This window comes from Mytilus galloprovincialis, chromosome 13 (assembly GCF_965363235.1).
Source record: "Mytilus galloprovincialis chromosome 13, xbMytGall1.hap1.1, whole genome shotgun sequence".
NCBI lineage: Eukaryota > Metazoa > Mollusca > Bivalvia > Mytilida > Mytilidae > Mytilus > Mytilus galloprovincialis.
In genome coordinates, this window is record NC_134850.1 from 66,500,969 (window position 1) to 66,525,816 (window position 24,848).

At 32.7% G+C, this 24,848-nt stretch overlaps 1 protein-coding gene across 1 annotated transcript in view; it reads right to left on the bottom strand.

The window, feature by feature from the left end:
• Nucleotides 1-4,724, bottom strand: part of LOC143056071 (uncharacterized) — a 44,087-nt gene extending 39,363 nt beyond the window's left edge. The window contains exons 1-3 of the mRNA XM_076229147.1: nucleotides 3,903-4,724; nucleotides 2,361-2,436; nucleotides 398-547 (exon numbers count right to left, since the gene is read on the bottom strand). Of these exons, the coding sequence (XP_076085262.1) occupies nucleotides 398-547; nucleotides 2,361-2,436; nucleotides 3,903-4,696 (1,020 nt within the window). The 5' untranslated portion in view covers nucleotides 4,697-4,724. The remainder of the gene's footprint in view (nucleotides 1-397; nucleotides 548-2,360; nucleotides 2,437-3,902) is intronic.
• Between the last annotated feature and the right edge of the window lie 20,124 nt (nucleotides 4,725-24,848).

Here is a 24,848-nt window from a genome sequence, read left to right on the forward strand (position 1 = left end):
CACATAAAATGGTTAAGTACTGGTCGAGTAAAGGTCGAGTACAAGTTCAGACTGTTAAGTATGGTCCAGACTACAGTCGAGTACTATCGAGTAAGTTTCAGACCAATTCAGACTGGTCGAGTAAAAATCAGTACAGTCGAGTACAGATATAGGCCATTTCAGACTTTTTCTGGTTTGTAGTGTTATATGTTTTGTGCGGCTTGGAGTGAAAACAAGTTATTTTCAAATATTGATTTTTGTACACAATAAATCCTTTTCTTTATTCGGCAGAATATTCATTTTCGTCCAACCTTGTGTAAGATTACTCAATTCCAACTCCTACCATGTCAGCATATTTATTTCCACCAACCCACCCCTACCCTCTCCAAGAAAATAAAATGGTCGTCTTCTTTTATACCTCTTTTCTCAATAAATCTTTCAGTTCATTTTCTTTCTCTACTAGCTTTGTATAAATTAGTTCTGCTTTCTTTTGTTTACTTTCATCGTCAAAATTGGAATCATCTGTTATAAAGTTGAGCAGGTCTCCAGGTACATGTTGTTCAGAAGCCTTTTAATGCAAAAATGAGTATCAATGAGACTAAGTGTTCAATATATCTTCTTACTATACCGTTTTTCTCATTATTGAAGGCCGTTCGGTGTCCTATATTTGCACACATCCACGCCGTCTCTGATAAATGGTTTTCTAATTGGCAATCATTATACAAACATGTCTTTATTTTTTAAATATTATTTTTTTATGCTTTGCGCGAATAGAATACGCTACATAGATTAGGAATTTCGACTTTTTACATTTTCACATCTTACATCATTGTGCAACTAGAAGTCAAGGAACTATCTAGCCTTTTGACGGAGATTTTATTTCAAGGAGTAACGCCAATTTCCCCTGTATTTACTTCACGCAAAGGTTCAAAATTAAAATAATCTTAAATTTGTCTAATCCTATCGGAAATTAAAAATTGAGTCAAATTTTATACTTTAAACAGTGCTTAACTTTTTTTTTTATCTTTCAATAATATCAAAATAGTTGTTTTGTGTTCTTTTCTTCTTCAGTGGGACTTGTTGCTGTTGGTGGCATTTTTTTTAACAAATTTTTGAATTAAACATGATTTCGTCAAATTTTGCATTGAAGGTCATTATTGCTAACCAAAATCAATCTGTATCCGAAGGAAAATACATACATTTACTTCAACATAATTTTGGAAGTGGTTGACGATGTCCTTCTTGTACATGTTTGGAATAAGTATTCAAAATTTGGAAAAGCTCTCAAAATTATGTTTTTTTGTCATTTTCAGGCGTTTATGATTTGATTACTGTTTAGAAAGAAGCCAACATATTGCTACAACTTAACGTACTCATTGTAGGTGATACTATGAGTTTAAGTAAAGATTAAAAAACTTTTTGAAAAGGCACTGGTGTGAAATTAATTCAGGAGATATTGACCCTATACCTTTGTTATTAAACTTTGCAAGTTATAGCACAAAACTGTTCATATCGATATTATTTGGGATGCTTGATTACAGATGCATAAAACTTGTAAGACCACTCTGATTATACAATCATGAACTCAAATGGTTTGTTTTGCGTCTTATTTGTGAGAATATTTTTCAAAATGTCTTTGTTTTTTGGGGGAATATGACTATAATACCATAAAATTGATTATTTCAAAATCTTATCGTTGAAGACTTTATATTATGGAATTTGAACCAGTTTTTGGGAATAATATTATATTAATGGTCAATTTGAGACAAATGTAACCTATGAAAGAAGAAGTGTGAATTATTTTCGTGATACTTTTCGGTTATGAGATATATAAAAATTCGCGGGAAATAGTTAACTGTTAATAATTTGGAATTCACTATATAGTATTGTTTTTCATATTGTTTTTCATATTTATTTTGCTTTTTGTTAACTGTTTTATTGCTATAGTAACCCCAAAACAGGCATATATCTTCAGTAGGCTTTTCCTTAAATATCCTCTCCAACAATGTTTTCACAAAGATTTCCTTTTTGTCTAAATAATTCGTCTTATTTATATTGGTTTACTAATGTTTTTGAATAAATTCAATGATTACTGTTGCTTATATACATGTATATAAATCTTCAAATGTACATGATAAAAACGATATACTTAATTGACTGAAAAATTATCTCAGGAGGATCATAGAAGAAGCAAAATCAAGGAATACACTTAAAATATTCAAAGATCTAAAAATACAACTTTTTTTCATTGCGATTACCTTTAAATTGTAGAATTTAGATGCTGACATATTGCAAATACATTATTGTTAAAAATGTATACTGACCTCAGGGTCTTGTCTTATCAGTCATTTGAATTTCATATTTATATAAACTATAATCACCGTTTGTCCTGTTGCTGTTGTTAAGTCGTCTCCATCGGTTTCCAAGCTGTTTTCATCACAAAGTCTTGTATTTATGCTTTAAAAATGTCATCATATCCAATATAATATCACAGTTTGAGTAATAGATGTTCTTATGTTTAGAGGAAAATTAATTTTTTTGAACATTTGCTTGTTAACTTAATGCCAAATGTATCCTTAATAAAAAAAAAACGTGCAAAAACAATAAAAAGTTCTATTTTGAAATTATTTTGTTAATTGTTTTGCAATAGTTATCAAAGGTACCAGGATTATAATTTAGTACGCCAGACGCGCGTTTCGTCTTCATAAGACTCATCAGTGACGCTCAAATCAAAAGTATTTATAAAGCCAAACAAGTTCAAAGTTGAAGAGCATTGAGGATCCAAAATTCCAAAACGTTGTGCCAAATACGTCTAATGTAATCTATGCTTGCAACTATGTTGAAAATCAAACAAACAAAATGTCTAATATAAAATGACTGATAAGTTCCTTACCAGCTCCGGTACCATATCGCACCTGTATAAATTTGGGAGTCTGATTAACGAGAGCATAAACAGGTGGATTGATTACTAAGTGGTTGTTTATACGTCATGTGGAAAATATTTGAAGCATATTCAGGACAAATTGTGTTCCCATAAAAACAAGAAGAAGGTTGTCTGGATGTACAGTGGGACTTTTGGACTGTCACTTGAAAAGGAGGGTAACAATGTTGGAAAGGGAAATCAATTTGTCTGACACGAAGCTACGGATAGAGAGGTTGAAAGGGTTCATTAAAGTGCACAAGAGGCTTTAGATCCTGGAGGGATTTTAAACGTATCATAATCTGAACACCATTCGATTCTGAAACAATATTGGTGAAATGAATATATCTGGTAAAACACTTAACCACTCCACACACTATAAAACAGGACAAGTAGTTTTGTGCACTTAACAGTGATAAAGTCTACTGCACATCGAATTTTGACAAAAATTGATGTAATTATTTTAATTCCCGGGCATGGGCCTCTAAAATCTTGATTAATCGTTTAGTTTTCAGGTCACAACTAGATATCTTGACTTAATCTCGCAGATCTCAAGAGTTAAACTCTTTGACCTCATTGTTTACAGCTTTTTCATTTGTTTTGTTTTCTCTTACACCACTGTCCCAGATCAGGGTGTGGATCGAGCGCTCGCAAATATGTTTAAGCCATAACATATTTATATATGTGCTTGTCCCAAATTAGGAGCCTGTAATTCAGTGGTTGTTGTATGATGGTTCATGTCTGTTATTTTTGTTTTTAGTTTATTGATTGGTTTTCTTCTTTGCATTATTTCACATTTTGCCATGTCAGAGTCTTTTATAGCTTTTACTACGGTATGGGTCTTGCTCATTGTTGAATGCCATACGATGACCCATATAGTTGTTTACATGCACATCATTTTGTCTCTGGTTGATAGTTGTCCCTTTGGCTAATTTTGAACTTCTCCTTATTTTCAAATAAAAATGTGTGATTTCATCTATGAGGAAAAAAACTTAGTCATTACCTTTTCTTAAAATGCTGAATTACAGCCATTGTAACATCCTTTCTCACACTTTTCGTGCTCACTGACGGAATCTGATAATTGTTTATTTCTTGTAATCCGTCATCAACTTCATCGAAATCGGACTTCATTGTCTTGTAAGAAGTCAGAAAGGTAGTACCATGTTCTTCGTCTAATATCTTCCCTAAGCTTGTTTGGAGGATTTTAAAGGAATTAAGAACTCGCTCTTTCGTCGCCAATGCGGTCTCTAATTCCTGTTTCTCAAATTTCTCAAAGTCATCTATTTCTGTTATTTTTATTTCCTTTTGCTTCTCAATAACATTTTGGATATCCTGTATCGCTAAGTGCACTTTTGAGCGTATTTGTTGTGCATCTTCTCTGAGCGCTTTTAATCTGACAGATCGAATATTATCTACAACGGATGAAAGTTTTCTTAACTTTTCATCCCTTTTCTTAATTTGTTTCTTCAACGAATTTCTCATGTCTCCGACAACTGGTTCTATTTCAGAAAAATCATGGCCCTTGTGTTTCGTAGCAACACATTTACTGCATATCAAAATATTACACGTTGTGCAATATAATGAAAATTCTTGCTTATGAGTATTACAGCTAGAGACCGAGCTGAACATTGATCGATCTACACGATTTAAGTCTGTAATAGAATGATTTTGAGTTGCAGGAATTTTATCATGAGTCTTCCGGCAAGGCCCACATAATGCTGACTTACATTCATAACAGAAATACATGCCATTATTTGTTTCACACAAACTACATTTAGTCGTCGATGTCTGCGCCATTGTTTAAACAGGAAGTTATTTAAGTACAATGTATGTATGATCATATACACTGATTATACATGTTATGATAGTACTTATAATGTGATATGTCTCCTGTCGTGACATACATTTATCATTACACAGGTAAATATCTAAATCAAGGTCAGGGGTCGTTTATCTGAATAACATAGACTAAGAGGTGCGATCAAGTAAACATGATAAAGGAAAAAAGTTAAATTATGACAATAAATAGATAACTGACTTGAAGAACTAATTAAACTTTCATCAGTTCGATATAAGATTCAAGGCTATAATGTTTCGTTGTGTTTATTTATCAAACTTTTCATGTCTTTTTACTATACTATATAAAAAAATATCAATGTTCGCGAACTATTTAGGTCACGGAAATTCCAAAATATGGCATCAGTAAGGAGAGTTGTACAACATGAACAACTAATGTGAATACACAGAACCCCCATCCAAATCATTTTTAGCTAAAAGTATTCATCTTTTTCTATTTTATATGTACGAACAATATTCCATTTTTCTATAATTTTGATTAAAATGTGCCAAAATCTGATTTAAAATAGGTTGAATGCCCCAAATAAACATTCCCTGATTGGTTTGCAGTCCTGTGGCGTCGATGTAAAGCATAGCAAGCCTCGATGTAAAGCACACGCTTCACAGGAATAAGGAAAGTTTTACAAATAATGTGAATACACAGACCCTCAATCCAATTTATGTATTGCTGAAAATAATCAAGTTCATCATTTTCTGTTTTGATTCTGCTAACAACATTCCATTTTTTCTATAATTCCGATTTAAATATGTGAAACCCTGCAATAAAAATAGATGGCCTCAATGATAAAAGCAACGCTTAAATTTTCCGTTAATATGTTAACATCTTGAACTTCGACCCTGGGTTCAAAGGGGTTAAATAAACCAATTCACAATAGGGATCTCCTTGCGCTCAAATGCAATCCTTTGTGAAGTATACAGGCAACTTCGTTTACAGAAATATATACACACTTTATCAGTAATATATTGTCACGCTTCTGTATATTAACGTTTTTTTATGCTGAACTTTAGTCGAACATTTGTCAAATTCAATTCTATACAAATTTTATTACGTAATAGGAGTAAGAATATTTTTAGCGCCAATTTAACCAGCTCCATCGCCATCATCAAAATTATTTATCGTTATCATTGTGAAATTTCACTTACATAGGGTTTATTAATATGGAGTAATTTTGGTAAGTATGGCTTATTAATTATAAGGTTCTCGAGATGTGCTTCTCTAGACATTTTTGACGGTAAGTTTAATCCCATTTATCTCAATATTATCCCCGATAATAGAAATTTCAACCCTACCTATTCTTGTCAAAAGTGAAAATCTAATCTATTTGATGGACTAATTTCTTCTAAAACTGTACATGCATTATTTCTGCATTATTTGTTTACCAATCACATTCACGTTGCATGTTTGCATGATAATGAGTTTTGTATCAGTGAACTGTAGTGTATTGCAAGATCGATGCAAATTGTGACGTCAGTGCGCCTTCACGTGACATTATTATTTGTAAACAAACCGGCTCGTCATGTAACAAGTGTCTGAATTATACATTCAAAGTGCAATCAATCTTTCAAACTCTATTTTATGTTATTTTTGTGTCGTTTCTTTTAAGGTTAATTTGCATATCAGCTGATCAGTAGTCGAAGTAAATTAGACATAGTGTCACTGTTCCTGTTCTGAGTTTTGATTTTTAGAATTAGAAGGTAAGTCTAAATAAGTCATTACTTAAGAGTGGTGATCGGAGGGGTCCTGATCCCGAAATCCGTAAGTCCTTAAATTCATAAAAAGATATCCTGGATCCCGAAAGGGTCAATCCAGGGATCCTTTAAGTTAGCTTAAAAACACCCGATCCCAACGTTTAAAAATGTACTGCCTCTTCTCATTTAATTTAAGTCTTAAAAGATGACTCAACTTTAAAATTTCCTTCCAATTTTTCCTCTATTTTTTAAACCCGCATACTAAAATTAAAGAGCATTTGCTCCCTTGAACTCCCTTTGGCTCCTTCCCCGTCATTTCCCTCTATATTTGTTTAAAGATGTTTAAAGTCATACTCCTTAGTCCATTTACAGTAACATCAGTTTTGTGATTTTGACATGTTGACTATAATTTCCATATTGAACACATTTATCTAATCGGTTTCCATGTATTTGTGTCTTATATGAAGGAGGTTTTAGGTCATGTTTTCCTAAACATCTAAATGCTATTTGTCTGCCATTACTGGACATCACCGAGGTTCCTGATGTCACAAGACAAAATAACTGATGCTGTAACACAATTTGTGTTCTAATCTACTAGTTACATAATTAATACAATTTCAAGTACATGTATTTGACCCTTGCAGACATTTATCGTTCATGTTTTTTGCTGACGTTATATAATTGCATTGCGCAGATGTTAATAACATTGTCAAATGACCAACCTAGTACATGTATTACTTAATAGCTAGACTACTTTATACAACTATTGACATTTATGGCCATTTTGGAACTTGATGGATGGCCCCTCTGAACTATATAAGATCCAGCTTTGGACTCGGACAGATGGGTACCGGAGATTCCGCCAAGGTCTCCCCCTTCGTGGGTAGGCTTGAACCCATGTGCTTAATATCCGAAATACTCGAACAGGAATGAACAGTTACACTATACGATCACGTGCCCGTGTGAGATATTGAACATTCGAACAATTCAACTTTAAAGACAGTTTGTAAACATTCGAACATTTGAACTTTAGAATATTTCTTGACTTTGTAATTACATAATAAAATATATTTAATCATTATTGACTTCGTCACATAAGTCACGATTTGATGCCGTTTGACCACGATCGACTTGGATTGTCTAAAATAACGCGAAGGAATACAAAAGGTAAGAACTCAGTTACTTTCATTTTTCTTAATGGAAAATCAAGATATTTCTATGTCAGTACAAAAAGAAGAAAAGGCTTTTCAAGGGATGTTACACATATTAAGTAAAGTTTTTAATTTTAAAGGGATTGAGGCTGTACTTTTAAAAGGCTTAAAATCTGATGTTTTTTTTTTCACGAAAGGTGGTTGGCACGATTTTTGTTATTAGGTATTTTTAGGTACTATATATATATAGGTCAATTTAAAAATTATGAATACATATTTTTTTCATGATAAGAATGAAAGGTTATTTTTTGTGTTATTTTTTATGCTGTACGTGTTGTTTAAGGGATAGGATAGATTAAACTTATGATTCTTCAAAATAAACCGTTTTTTGTGAAGTTTAGAGAAGCTAGTTTTTCGTTTAAAGTAAATATGTAAAAAGATAAAATGTCTGATACATTAGCATTTTTTCCGTATTTAATGGTGGTTTCTGGTCATATGATGGGTTATTTTTTTGAAGATATATTCAATTATTCTAGAAAACATATGTTTTACGTAAAATTAGTAGAGCACCGGTGTAAATTAAGGTTGATTTAGAACCTTTGGTAGATGAAGTTAAGGGTACATTGAGGATACATTGTTTGCGTATTCTAGCCATTGTTGATTAATGGGTTTATGCAGTTGGATAGTGTGTACACACATTTGTTTAGAGAACACAAATAGTCTATAATTTTAGATTCCAACCCCTTCTTCGGATGATTAACATAAGTGATGTTAAGTTATTAAATGGTGCAAGTTGTTTATGGTGTTAGATTACGCCATATCTACATATTGTTAATAGATTAAGAGAAGTATCTTCATAAAGTAGCACATTAAAGAAAAACATGGATATGTTTGCCCTTAGGGATTTACTAGTATTGTTGTAGTAGACTGATATTTGTAAAGAAAAAATAAGAGACATATGAACTTCAGAACTTAATGACAAAATTTTAGTGAAATAGATAATTGATATAAAAGGAAAACTAGCATTCAAGTAAAATTGAAATTGAAAAGTAAACAATGATGAGGATTATAATCATGAAATTAAAATAAGGAAATAATTAATTAAGGAGTTGAAAAAAAGAATCTTAACGATGTGTTTTGTTCATTAATAGGCATAGATTTTTGTTAATTGTTTTAGTTTTTAAGATGTTAGTTAAGTTTTAAAATCAGATTTCAACTTATACCCTAACACTGAGCCGTATTGAAATGTATAAATCGGATAGGCAGTAGGTTTGAAATTTTAAAAAAAATTAATTTTTTTTTTATTAGATATATAAAAAAGGAAGGAATCATTATGATGAGGAAACTATATACTAATTTTGGAAAAATGTAATAGATTACAGAGAACGACATTTTTTTTTCTTCTCAACAATATGTTAAATATGAAATATAGTCAGTAACCAATTGCGCAAGATATAGTTAACATTTTATCAATGGAATCTTAATTTTCTTTTAAGAGTGATGAGAATAAATCTGTGGTCTGTATTTTATGTTTAGCGTTAAAATTAATTAATGAGGAACTAAAATTAAATAAGTAAAAGTATTACAATTGGTAACAAAGTAACACATATAGTTTTAGTATCATGTACAGTGATGTAGGTGTAGGGGTTATAGAAAAGGATCAAATTATTTTTTTTTTTTTAATTTGTGAATTTTTAAATCTATTTTTTATGTCTTGTGTTAATAAACATATCTTTGTTTTTATTATGTAGGATTTTTAAAACTTGTAGAAGTTGTATACAACAGATTCCCCTTTTTATTTTATTTTTGTTTTAATGGATAATTCGATATAAAAAAAGAACGTATTGTATTGATTTTTATGTAGAAATTGTTTTACAAAATATTGCTAGGCTTGGACAATCATGCGAACTCAAGGCGAGTGAACCAACTATCAATAATCTGATAGATGATAAATAATAGAAAAAAAAAGAAATAAGGGGAAGTAAAAAAGTTTTAGTTTGTCCAAATTGAGATAAATTTATCAGTGGGGTTTAGGTGCGATCTTCATTGGAATAGCCATATTTTTGTACTGTTAATTAATTAAGAATATATCTTGGTTAGCCAAAAAGAATGTTGTGAGTTCTGGTTCTAATGCCACGAACAATTGGGTAAAAACAAATGGTGTCTTCGCAATTGGTTGGAATAGATGTTACTGATAACAGAGAGATGTCTTCCTCCGCGCCATTGGTCATGGACAAAAATTAACCGAATGCCGATGTTTACAGCCTTTAAAGAAGGACGAACCAACCAGCTAGATGCGTCAAATACTACGTAATGAAGATGATGATGACCGACACTGGCACAAGGATTTGCGCCCTTTCCAGCAGTTGATGAACTTTATACTATGATGGTGGCGGGTTTTATGAACTCTATGTATCCAGATGTTGGAATTGCCGAATTTTATGAACTATATATGTGGTGATGGTTACCGAAAACTTAACAATGAACTACTGGATTTATAATAGCATAAATGAAGAAGGACTATTGTATTTTAAATACCGAACTTTCGTTCTCATTGCGAGGGAAGGCATTATGTAACACAATTTGTGTTCTAATCTACTAGTTACATAATTAATACAATTTCAAGTACATGTATTTGACCCTTGCAGACATTTATCGTTCATGTATTTTGCTGACGTTATATAATTGCATTGCGCAGATGTTAATAACATTGTCAAATGACCAACCTAGTACATGTATTACTTAATAGCTAGACTACTTTATACAACTATTGACATTTATGGCCATTTTGGAACTTGATGGATGGCCCCTCTGAACTATATAAGATCCAGCTTTGGACTCGGACAGATGGGTACCGGAGATTCCGCCAAGGTCTCCCCCTTCGTGGGTAGGCTTGAACCCATGTGCTTAATATCCGAAATACTCTAACAGGAATGAACAGTTACACTATACGATCACGTGCCCGTGTGAGATATTGAACATTCGAACAATTCAACTTTAAAGACAGTTTGTAAACATTCGAACATTTGAACTTTAGAATATTTCTTGACTTTGTAATTACATAATAAAATATATTTAATCATTATTGACTTCGTCACAATGCCACAATCATTACAATGGAAATGGGATTGTTGTATGACATCAATAGTTAAAGTGGGACAGATTATCTGGTCAGCCGAAAATAGTGATAAGGTGACTTGAATTAGGGTCATTTGCTTAAATCAGTTACAATAATGCATTGGACATACGGTTTTCTTTTAGTCATGTGACAATTTTTATACGACTGCAAATTTTTTTTGGCTTCATATAATGGTATGATGTTGAAGTCATCTGCGTCGTAGTCTTCCAAAGACACATTTAGTTTCAATAATAATATAACTTAAGTTTTAGTGAATAGATTTTTATCAAGTTAAATTTTTAACAGAACGTTCAATACCACTAAAGGAAGGTTGGGATCGACTTTGGGGGTTGTGGTCCAAATAGTTCAGGAATAAGGGGCCAAAAAAGGGCCCAAATAAGCATTTTTCTTGGTTTTCGCACATTTACTTGAGTATAATTAAAAAGAAATCAGTGAAATTTAAACACAAGGTTAATGACCACAATAGAAAGATTAGGATTTATTTGTAGTTTTGGTCTGAACAGTTCAGGAATTAAGGGCCAACATAACTTAATAAGCACTATTCTTGGTTTTCGCATAATAACTTAAGTATAAGTTAGTAGAAATCAACTTTAGTATAAGTTAGTAGAAATCAACTTTAGTATAAGTTAGTAGAAATCTATGAAATTTTAACACAAGGTTTATGACCACAAAAGGGAGGTTTGGAATGATTTTGGGTTTTTTATTTGGAACAGTTTAGGAATTAGGGGCTAAAAAGGCCAAACTAAGCACTTTCTAGGTTTCGCAAAATAACTTTATTATAATTCCATAAACCATTATGTTTTAGTGTTTTCAGCTTAAGTGTCGAGTTTGTGTACACGTGGTACAGTATTGAGAGCTGTCTGCAATAAATAAATCGTTTTTTCTGATAGATAATTAACAAAATTCAAAACCAATATAGAAGTAGTTAAATTTTTGTTAACACGGATATTTTATTTTTACTGAGTAAATTGATTGGAATGTGAATGATACAGTAGACCTAAAATTCGTTTTGGGCTATCTCAGTGATGACATTTGCACTGGAATTTGTCTATTGACATTGTAATACAATTTACTTTGGAATTATGCTTATCTTTAGATGTAATGTTAAAGGATTTAATGTAAAATTATTTGTCTCTTCTTCTATAATACATGGGTTTAAGGTCAGGTTTGTACGCATGAAATCTCTAGTCTAAAAAAGCCAGTGATAGAACGATTAACAGATAAGCAACTGTCTAGGGCCAAGTAAGGGAGGGTCAGACAGAGCCCCCCCTTTTATGAAAAGTACTGGATCCGCCACTGAGATTTGCAGGTTTTCTTTGTAAAAATACCTTAAAATATCACCAACTCTGACTGAGTACACCATTTGATTCAATTTAGCTTGCTGGGCTCACTCGCTAAACATTTTCATTACGGATCACTGGCAAATCCTAAATAAGATATTCATGTGTAAAAAAGCCGATAAACTATACATGTGTGTGAGGAGTAGTTATCAAGCTTGCTTTCGTCTGTAAAAAATGTCAACAAAGGCCAAGTTAGGGAGGTTCAAAAGGCGAGTAACAGAACGATAAACAGATAATCAGGTTTTCTTCATATAGATCCCATAAAATATTCCCCACTTAATTAGGACACAATTTGATTCACAGTAGCTCATAAGCTGCAATCACTCGCCATTAAGTTCATTGCGGCTCAATGGATTATATGTAGAAAAGCTGATAACATGAACATACATGAGGGTGGTAATGTCCTTTACTGTCAGGCGTCAAATGATCATTTTCGGCTACCGTTAGCTTCAAATTGGTTAAAATTTAACTGTGATTAGTCATAATATCCTTAAGGTGATTTGTCAGATGTCTCAAATAATTATCAATACTGTTATTTTTTTTAAACAAATAGCTGATTCGTCAAATTGAGCTGATTTTTTTATCGTCTGCAATAAAGTGTACACATTATCGTCAAATCTAAAAATTACCGTTAACTTCATTTGGCAAGAATATGTCAAAAAGGTACTCCCATTACTACCCTCATACATGTACATGTAAATGGTCAGATCAGAAGAGAAGTTGAGAAGAGGATACACATGTCAATCAAAATTTTGCAGCCATGTCAAAATGTGTGAGGACAACCTTTCAAGCTTGTGTTCATGTTTTGTTAAAACTGTTTTAGGAAGCTGAAAAATGCCAACAATAGAACAATAAATAGATAATGGATATTGTAAAATATCAGTGCATTGAATATATAGACCCAAAAATGGTATATCACATTCTACACATGAGATTTTAGCAGGAAAGACTGCCATTGGAGTATTTAACCATTGTGACTTTTTAATTTGATCTCCTCCACTTATTAAAGTCATTTAGGTAGAATATTTAATTTACATGTAGCGTATAGGTTTGTCCACATTTTGGAATATATTAATACAAGCATAGAAATAATGTTGAGTCTGTTCCTAGATGCCTGAGATATTAATACGTCAATATTTATTATTTGTTTAAAATAAATGGAAGCATCTTTTTAGAAAAGTTTTATTCTAAGGTAATGTACCCCCCCTTTTATAAGTTGAAAAGGTTACATATTTCCTCTTATTTCAAAATCGAAACTTGAATGTAGTGTCCATACTTGCCCCAACTGGTCTCGGTTCGACCTCTGCGGTCGTATAAAGCTGCGCCCTGTGAAGCATCTGGTTGTAACATGTTAAACAATCAAACATCAACCCACTCCAAACTGAAAGTAATTGAAAGACATCTAGAGGTCAATATACAGTCTTGAACAGAAGACAACAAAAGGAAAAATATAACGAATTTTGGAGAATTTATATTATTACATGCATTTACAATATTTAAGATGTATTGTTTCAATTTTTTGAGTTTTAGGTTCCACCTAGCTACCATTTTAGAAAACTGGGATTTCAATGCTAGTCTATTAGAGGGATTTGATTTTCATTGGTTGTAGATATGGAATCTTATTTTATCATGAAGTCAGATTTGAAAATTATTTTCCAAATTCACTGTGTTCAAACGAACATATAGTATTTATGTGCTAAATCTCTAGATTTTTGTAAAGCATACATGCATGTGTATCTGAGCACATTCAGATATGTACCTTTATACGATAAAGGCATAATAGAAAACTAAATACATATTTAGGTACTGTTAGGCGCAATGACCATCTCGACGCACAAAGAAAGCAAACTTGATGTTAAGTACATATTATATACCAAGATTTTGAGATACTGACAAACGCTTCTGTAAACTTTCTAATACATAGCCATCTTTAGCTTGGTCGGATTTCCACCGACCATGTATTTTAAATAACCTATCTGAAATATTGTTTTGAGCGGCAGCTGTTGCACCGCCCGATCTAAAACTATGCAGACCAAAATCTTTAGAATTACAACCAATCTCTGATAATGCACATTTAATCAATTCTCTCGCTCTGGTATACGACAAACTATCGTAAAAATGACAAAGGTCTGAATATATACATATCTGAAGACAAATCCATATTTGCTTCTTTTAAATAACAGTCTAATATTGTACATGGACATTGTGGAGTGTCAAGCTTTGATATCAATACATGTCTGCCTTTCCTGTAACAGTCTGTTTTACTCTTTTCAATAAAAATGTCTGTATATATAATTGATTACAAACTGAAATGTGCTTTGCTTTTATACTACAAAGTTCCTGATACCTTAAAAATCCGGTATAAGATAGTGCACACATTGTTATAGGCGTAAATCTTTAAGAGAACGACCAATTGAATTGTACTTCGAAAATAATTTGATCATAATATCAGAAGTAACTGGACTCTTTTTCTCTATAGGTCTGTTCAGTTTTCTTCTTGATTCTTCTACGACCAATCTAACCATTTCAGAATCACATGGATTAGCTACCCCAGCAAGATTATGTGCCCATTTAATTCCGTAAAAAGCGGATTCTATAACGCTATAATGATTAGCTGATTGAATTAAATTTTGTAAATATAGACATACATATAATCCTTGACAGGGTTATACACATTTGATTTCAGAGTATTTTTCAGTCCATTTAACGAATCTTTTAAAATATCCAGCATATTTTTCTACTGTAGATTTTGCACGAGCATCAAGAATGGTTGAAGATAAACTATTAAACAATGATTTAAGTTCAGGATGTTTAATCTGTTCGTTCTGTGACCCAAATCCAACAGAAAATATTGTCTGCAAAATATATATACAAAATAAAGTTATAAATATAAAATACAGTACCTTGAAAGTATATACATACTAGTCCAGTGACTTGGTAAAACAATGCAATCTATAACAATAGTCCAGCGACCAATAAGATGAGGGTCCAGTGACCAAAAAAGGCAGTCCAATGCGTGTACACAGTATTACCATAGCAAAATGCAATACACAGTGGTAATATAAATCTGTTAAATAAATAAACATATGACACAACCGAAGCAGTTAAGCGTACAGCTAATATTTTCCCGTGAAATTGGCCATTAGCAAACAAAGAGTTTAAATTGTTACCAGCAACAAAAATTCTTTCCGCTTCATGAAATTCTAAAACATCAACAACATAACAAGCGTATTCTGAGTTCTGTTTAAAAATCAAAGGCCATAATGCAGTAGACTGCCATTTAGGAACAACAAGTGTACCCTCTGCTCCACAAGAAACTAATTGGTTAATACAGTTACTAACTAGACTAATTGGCGGAACTAGCCAGTTGTTCTCACCATGCCAGTTGCAAGTGAATGCATCTATCGCTGATGTTGTAGGATTCCAATATTTCGAATTAAGGTTTATGTACCCTTCTGTAGCCATTTATGTACGAATTTGTCAAACCTCAATTGTATCAAAACTAAAGATATAATAAATAATAGAGATAGGTCATTTAGTACATGTTCCAAGGGGAAACTTGATGCAGAGCATTATGTTTTACTGTTTCATTGCATTTGATAGAAAAAGAGGACTTTGTGGCAAATAAATCAAGATTTTTATAGAAAATCCACAGCCTTTAATACAGAGATTTTTGTTATAAAATTTGAAACATAAATTACTCACTTGATTTTCTATGATGTGCTAGTGTTTATTTTTTACAAAAAGTTCTAAGTAACCTGTAAATTCCAAAACACCTCGTGCTGAGTCACTAAAGTCGAGCGCATCCTAAAAGGCGTACTTGATTTTGGCCATATTTATACTTGTCTTAACCAATAACTACATTTATAAACTTGTTTTAAGGAAATCAATGCTAGCACTGCATGCAATAATCCAGTCATCAAATTGCCAAGTATGAGAGTACAAGGACAAAGGCTGTGGATTTTCTATAAAAATCTCGATTTATTTGCCACAAAGTCCTCTTTTTCTATTAAATGCAATGGAACAGTAAAAAATAATGCTTTGCATCAAGTTTCCCCTTGGAATATGTACAAAATGGCCTATCTCTATTATTCATAATATATGTAGTTTTGATACAATTGAAGTTTGAAAAGTTCGTACAAAAATGTCTACAGAAGGGTACATAAACCTTAAACCTAGTCAGCTTTGTATTATGCATGTTAGCAAACCAATCAACAGTGAATGGTCCCCAGATGCTATTAAAAAAATCGAAAAATTCAAAAGATGTGCCCCAATCATCAATGTCAATAATTCTACTCAAAGCTTCAGCCTTTTCGTTTTCCTCACTAGAAATCCACTGTGCATATAATGAAATATTGCACGACACACAAGTATTAAAAATTGATAAAGCTAAACCTTGCAAGTGTGGTAATTTGCTTCCTTTCTTAATAATACTAACAGCATTTTGATTATCTGTGAAAAAAGTAACTGAACTGTGTTTTAAAACTTTCGCAAACTATCTAATGTTAATTTAATTGCTTTGATATCTCTCCAAGTGGAGCTTTTTGTTACCTCTGTCACAGACCACTGTCTGTGTGCAATATAATCAGTACCTTGCAAATAACCTCCTGCATCTATATCACTAGCATCAGTGAAAACATTAAATTCAGAATTATTCCGTAATAACGGTACTGGCTTCAAACAGTGAATATTTTGCTTTCAAAACATAATTTCTTGAATACTATCTGAGTGTTGTCTCAAATCAACGTGCTGATCCCAGTCTTGTCTTAAATTTATAACAGAAAAAGTACACCTGGTCATAATTTTTGTAACATTTCCAATAGCTGGTGAAAAGGAAATTATTTTTCCACATAATTTAGCTAATAACCTAATTTTAACTTTAAAAGCTTTAGACAGAATTACATCAATCAAATTGATAAAATTTTCTATTTTAATTAACGGCAACTCCATCAAAGAACTTTTCAAATTCCAAGTGAAACCAAGCCAAACTAAAGTTTGAACAGGTGTCCATATACACTTGTCCTTGTTTGGAACAAAACCTGACAATATCAAATCGTTTTTGACCCTCACAGACTGTTCACAACATAGCTTTTCAGTCTCCGCTAAATACCGTCTTTGCGCCAGTGAGCAATTATAGGTCTTACAACTTTAGTGAATACGTACCCTGCTGAACAGAGGCCAAATGGTAAAACTGCAAAAACAAAATATTTTACCGTTTCCCCAAACTTCCACAAAAAACCTAAATATTTCTGATGATTGGGGAAAATGTTTATGCGATGATATCCTGCTTTTAAATCAAAAGCAAATCCAAAACAATCGCTTGTCAAAAGCTGACTGGCAGTTTTCCAGTCCTCAAACTTAAACTTACTATAAACAACTTGTTTGTTTACGTGTCTCAAGTCTAAAATTAGACGACCTTTACCTGATGAATTAATCGATACCGTTAAAGGGTTAACAACATGCGGTCTGTTCGATACCTCTTCTATCAAGCTAGCATCAATTATTTCCTGAACTGCCTTTTCTACAAAATCTTTATGTTCTAAAGCAGATTTATTATTTCTTAGCAAAACACTCTCTGGTTCGTTAATTAAAGGTATTTTATAAACATTCTCAATTAAATCTAAAATAAACTTTGAAGCATTAATATTTTTCCAAAAATCTAAGGAATTTTTAAGTCTATTTTTAACGTTTATACAAGAGGTACCAGATTCATAATCATAAAAAGAGTCAAAATTGTCTACATTCTGTACCTTAAGAATGTCTGGAGATCTCTCAGTTTGGTGCTCCTCTGGAAGCTGCTGAATTTCCCCTTTTTTACAGTCTTTTGACCAATGTCCATACAGACCACAGTTGTTTTGAAGTTGCACAGAGGAAGTAGGGCACATTAGGAATCTTTATGTAGTTTATTATCCCCTGAGATTTTGGCTAAGCTGTTAAAGAACAAATGTATAAAATGTTGAATCGCCGAAAATCTCTAAAGACAAGTAGTTTAGATTTCTTAAATGGCAAAAGTCGTAGGAATATTGTTTGTCGTCAATATGTACGTAGTCGAACTACGTCAGTAGTCTTAAAATAAGTTCCACTGTTCATGCTGTTGGCGGCAATTTTAAATTATAGACGAAATTTTTGTATCTTTTCAATTTGGAGGCAGTGGTTCAAATTAGCGGTTGTCCAAGGTCTACGACCTTCCACTTTTACAGTCGGACTTTCGACTTGGTTACTAGCTTCGCTCGACATGACCCACTGGAGAGGAAATAAAAAATAACTTTGCTAACAGTTTTACCAAAGTCTCCTATTAAACGATCTCAAAACGTGTTTTTAGCCTTATTATTCATGACAGCGATGTTCATTTTGTTCAACCGCTAGCTTTATACAGAAAATCGCCGACAAATAATGTTTAAATTCGAGTAAAATCATATCTGACAAAAACAACATTGAAAACAAATGGCTGAAATGAGAAGAAAATTACAATGTCGGATCCGATTCCGGAAGCGGATATGGGTAATTCTGGGTTTTGGCGATCAACTTTTAAAAAAATCAGACAGATGACAAAATACATCTTTGCATGGTAAATAAATATAAACACAAGAATTGAATGTCAAAATCCAACACAATGTGAGTCTTTGTGATAGCTGGGAATAGTATATCTAACAATATATGGTCCTGGTGACAGTATAAATTTTCTTTATCAGTAATAAATGTTGGTAAAGCAAGTTAGATGCTTTTAAAGTGTAAACATATTACTGCAATTTCAATGGGTAATTGTTTTCTCAATTTTGATGGGCCAGTTAAAGTAGCTGGAAGTTTCTTATTTTACACATATAGTGCAACTAGATTATATGATACATGAATGTAAGCAAATCATATGATATGTATGTGGAGTCCTTTGTGGCACTCTATCCCCTCCTGTTTGGTAACTTTGAAACGAAAGAGATCCCCACCTCTCAACCATATACATTCATGTATGGGACTATATAACTAATCAAATGAAATTTAGGTTAAGTACCTAGGGTCACCCCATCCCTCCTGTTTGAGAACTTTGAAAAAGTCGAGATCCCCACCCCTAAACCATATATATATTCATGTATGGGACAATATAATAAATCAAATGAAATACAAGGGGAGTCCCTGGGGTCACCTCATCCATCCTGTTTGGGAACTTTGAAACAGTCGAAATCCCCACTCCGAATCCATATATATTCATGTATGGGACAACAAAATAAATCAAATGAAATATAGGGTGAGTCCTTGGGGTCACCCCACCCCTCCTGTTTGGGAACTTTGAAACAGTCGAGATCCCCACCCCTTAACCATATATATTCATGTATGGGACAATATAATAAATCAAATAAATATAGGGGGAGTCCCTGCGGTCACCCCACCTTTAAATTAAACCATATCTTTTCATGTATGGGACAACAGGACTAATCAAGTGCAATATAGGAAAAGTCCCAAGGGTCACCCTACCCAATCCTATTTGATAACTTGGAAACAGATGAGATCCCCACCCATCAACCATATAAATTCATGTATTGGACAATATAACAAATTAAAAGAAATATAGGGGAAGTCACTGGGGTCCCCCACCCCCTCCTGTTTGAAAACTTGATAGCGGTCGAGATCCCACCACTAAACCATCTATATTCATGTATTGGACAATATAAACAATCAAATGAAAAATAGGGGTAGTCCCTAGGATCACCCTACACCCTCTTGTGTGTGTTTGAGAACTTGTAAAAGATTGAGATACCAACTCCTAAACCATATTCATTCCTGTTTGTCATTTTAAAAAGATTGAATGACATAACAGGTCAATCTCATAGGCGTCACATATGCATATCACTTTGCTAGACCTAACACCTGTCATTTTATTCAAAACTTAGACATCATGGACTTGGGGTGAAGGTGTGAGTCATTCACATTTACTATGGACAGGTCAGTCAGACCTCACCATTGATCCCTGTAGTAGTAAACATTTGTCTGATTTGTGTCTCATAACTTTTGTACTGTAGAACACAAACTCAGTTTTCTTTCCAGGGAAGCAAGTCCATTCATACTTTTACAAGCTCGTACTAAACTCAACTTGAACTACTAACAGTCAACTAATACGAACAATTACGATCAACTAGAAGAACTGCAGTCATTGCGAATTTGTACCACTGCTGACTCAAGATTCATGACCACGAAAAAAAATATTCTTGATACATACGTTGCTATTGAAAACCTTGATAAAATATGAATTATTTGCCTTAATGATTGAATAATTCATTAAATGAACATAAATGTACAATTATATATGAATGTTAAATGTTTGTTCTTTTAAATCTTTAACAAAAAGAAATTGAGGCAACATTGCCACTGTTTTCATAATTATGTTTGCCTTGTTTTTGGTTAACTGCCTACAGTGCTTACAGCGCTTTGATTTATCATAGTTTATGTTGGGGTTTTTAGTGTTTCCCCTATAACACAAAAAGGGCATGATAACTTAATTGAAAAAGGGCATCTAGAGCGCGCAAAAATCTATAAAAAGGGCACCTAGAGTGTATAGACAATTACAAAAGGGCACCTATAGTATGCTGCAAAAAAAAAGTATCAGGTATTATACCAGTTTAATCATCACTTTATGGAACAGAAGTTGTATTTTAACAATATTTACAAATAATTGTGCATGTTCTTGATGTTGGTTGGGAGTTATTTAGTCTCATTTAAATAGTTACAAAATGAAGTTTTTTTTAGAGCGCACCAAATGCTCCTAAGTTATGAGTTTTAAAATAAAGCAGGTGGAGCAGGAGAAGATATATTGATGCAATAATACATTAAATATCTTACAGAAAGTATTAACAGTTGTTGGTTGGAAGTCATTAAGTTTCATTTAAATAGTTACAAAAAGAGTTTTTGTAAGTGCACACCAAAGTGTTCCTAAGTGCTCCTAAGTAAGGAGTCGGACGACAAAGACGATGGGATACATGACACTTCTTTAAAAGTGTTAATAATTCCTGGAATGTAAACGAACAGTGGTGAAACTCTAATTTACAATGTTGACCTATGAATGAACAGAAAAATATAAGTTTTAAGAGTGAAACTATATATTTTGTAGAGTATATGTAGAACACTCAAATTATAGTTTTTGGTAATAGCAGTTGACTGCGCAATTGTTTAACAATTGTTATCGAAGTTAATGATGTTGAAGTATTTGAATTGTAGCGTGCGAACTATAAAATATAGTAAAGGTATTTTAACGTTATAATTAACACTGTCATTAAAGCGGGAGGTTTTACATGCCACAAAACCAGGTTCAATCCACCAATTTTAATAAAATGCCCTGTACCAAGTCAGGAAAATGGCCATTGTTACATTTTAGTTCGTTTCTGTGTGTGTAACATTTCGGTGATGTGTCTCTGTTGTGTCGTAGTTCTCTTATACATGTATTTGATACGTTTCCCCTCAGTTTTAGTTTGTAATCCGGATTTGTTTTTTCTCTATCGATTTATTGATTTTTGAACAGCGGTATACTACTGTTGCCTTTATATTTCATACCTGGCAAAATATTAAGTTAAGTAATTTAAAAAGAAAATATTGTCAACATTAAAAATTCAAATAAAAAATCACCAGGAAAAAACATGTTGTTGAATCATTCGTCCCACACAAATCATTCATATACTGGTTCAAAGTAAAAGCACAAAACCTGTTATATTCCTGACTTGATACAGGCATTTTCAAATGTAGCAAATGGTGAATTAATGATTTACAATGATGCGTGAACTAAACAGACACAATAAATGAAAAAAGTCAAAATATGGGTACAGCAGTCATCGTCGTGTAACAATTTTATATCTGGGCGTCACTTGTAAGTCCTGTGTGGACAAGGCGCGTTTTTGGCGTATTGAATTTTAAACCTGATGCTTTTTGTTATCTATTAATCATGTTTTTCTTTGTCTAATATGTTCTCCTATTTATTTGTATTGTAGTCCTGTAATATTATGTTGTCATTTCAATGTTATATTTAACTTTACCATTAAAGTGCGAGGTTTGGCATGCCACAAAACCAGGTTCAACCCACCACTTTTATTCCCCTTTAAAAGTGTCCTGTACATAGTCAGGAAGATGGCCATTGTTATATTATTGTTCGTTTCTGTGTGTGTTGCATTTTAACGTTGAGTCGTTTGTGTTTTCTCTTATTTTTGAGATATTTAGATCAGACGTGGTACGGTACTTGTCTATCCCAAATTCATGTATTTGGTTTTCATGTTATATTTGTTATTCTCGTGGTGTTTTGTCTGATGCTTGGTCCGTTTCTGTGTGTGTTACGTTTCGGTGTTATGTCGTTGTTTTCCTCTTATATTTAATGCGTTTCCCTCGGTTTTAGTTTGTTACCCCGATTTTGTTTTTTGTCCCTGGATTTATGAGTTTTGAACAGCGGTATACTACTGTTGCCTTTATTTAAAAGGGACAATCTAACAGAACACAAAAACATCTATCTTCAAAAACATTCATTTATTCGCGTGTCTGACGTCAGAAAATGTTATACGTCACATATATTTGTCGTTCAATGTACATTCAAACAATTTTAAAATTTCACATAGGCAATGTTAGCATACAGGGTTAAAGAATCAAAAGTATGTAAGAATAAATTTCAGAAATAGACCAAGATTTAAAATAGTCCAAAAGTTATATAGAATTTATAAGAATCCCCAAATAGGTAATTCCACTACGCGATTGGTTCAAACGATTATTAACATCTTTAAAATTTGTTATTTTCAACACAGATTAAATCACGGAAATTTAAAAAAAGAAAATAATATGCCATATACGACATACCATACGAAGTCTATAAGGAAAACAATGATTGTAGACATAAATTTAAAAAAAAAATGATAATGAAAATGGAACTGTGCTAGAGTATTTCGCTTTTGGAAATTAGTTCTGTTTAATTTTGTCAAAATAAGGTCATACAAATTAATGATTTATTGTTAGCTTTAAGACTTTGCAACTCAAATCATCGTAATAATCATCTTCGCTAGACAAGGGTTATGATCCACTTCCCTCCTTTCCAATCTCGCGGATTGAGATAGAATTTCGGAGACACAAGGTAATGATTTTTCATTGGTTGCAGTCGAAACTCGCTGCATCCAATCAAAAAGCGTCTATAACATGATCACGTGTAAATGTAGAAAGTGTATGTAAACAAATTGACACGTGCTTATTGTGCAACAACACTTTACATCCCTACACATACGACTATATTCAATGACAATTTGAATGTTTTTAATCAACTAATGTGTTAGTTTCTTGCACAAATGCATGAATGTCAACGTATATATTCGTTTCCTGCTTTATCAAGTGTATTGAATCTAGACCCTACCGTGTTTTTACCTCCAAGAGTTAAAGTGCTATCATTGGTCAAGAATAATGTATTCGGAATGATCGGGACTTAAATCTACCAATAGATGGCGCAACATTGTTATCACAAATGTTGGCTTAATCTGCCAAGGATGGAGATGAGGGAAGTGGATAGTAACCATTGGCTTGCGAAGATGCGTTATATGTAACCATTCGAACTTCAATTAAACCGTGAAAGTTAAAAATGCAGGTTAAAAAACTGTGATATGCTTTAGTCTATAAAGTCGGCAAATCTCCAACAAATTGTTATTACATGCTTGCACGTTCTCGTCTAACTGTGCTTACATATTTTTACTGATGTTTACATCTGGTCATTTGAACTTCATGCACATGGTTTTGAAATTATCTCGATGGTTTAATATCTGGCGTATATTCTGTAACGCACACAAAATGTTGATAGACTTTTTGTATTTTGGATAGATGTTTGAGTACAAAAATATATGTAAGAAATAAAATAAGAAAGGAGTAGGTCCGGTAAGACCCCTTTTTGGACCCAAAATATAGCAGTTTTACAAAATTGTTAAAATGTAAACTTTTAGTTATTTATTGGACAGTAAAATGCTTCTGTTACATAAATATGGGCTGTTTTTGACAATACAATGCACATATATCGGGTATTAGCACCATTAAGTCAAGCTAAATTACTGAAATCTTCACAATTCTAGCATTTTAGTTAAATTTTAGACTGTTTTCGTGTAAAACGAAAGTGGACGCATTCGTGTTCATCCTTAATATTGAAATGTAAGTTGTATTTTATGATAATACAAAACTTATACAAAGATTGAGGATAAACGCGGATGCGGCAACTTTCATTTTTGACAAAAAAACATCTGAAAAGTGACATTTTTCGGCATATTTGGTAGATTTTTCATATTTCAGCTTGAATCGGTGCGTTTTTTATGACTAATTCAGTTAAAATCTGTCACACAAACTAATTGATTCAAATAAAATAGACATTTAAGTGTTTAAAAAGGGGTCAAAATCTTTCGTCAGATGAACCTGAAATTTGAGGCCAAAATCGGCCCTTACCGGACCTACTCCTTTTATATGATTCGGTCAACAAGAATTGGACAGAAAGTGCCCATTTCATTTAAGTTTATAACTTTTGCATACCCGACAAAATATTACCTTTTATTGCTAAATGCTACTCACAAAATTGATAAGAAATATCGTTTACATAGTTGCTCACCAAGGAAAGTAAATATTCCCTATTTTAAGACGATACAATTAAATGACCTTGACGATAGATTTGTTTGCCCGACCATTTTATTAACTTCAACAATAGATAAGATATTAAATGCGATATTTTGCAAGCTATACAAATATAATATGTTATGTTCACCTGTTGATTTACCTTGATACGACCTTAGATA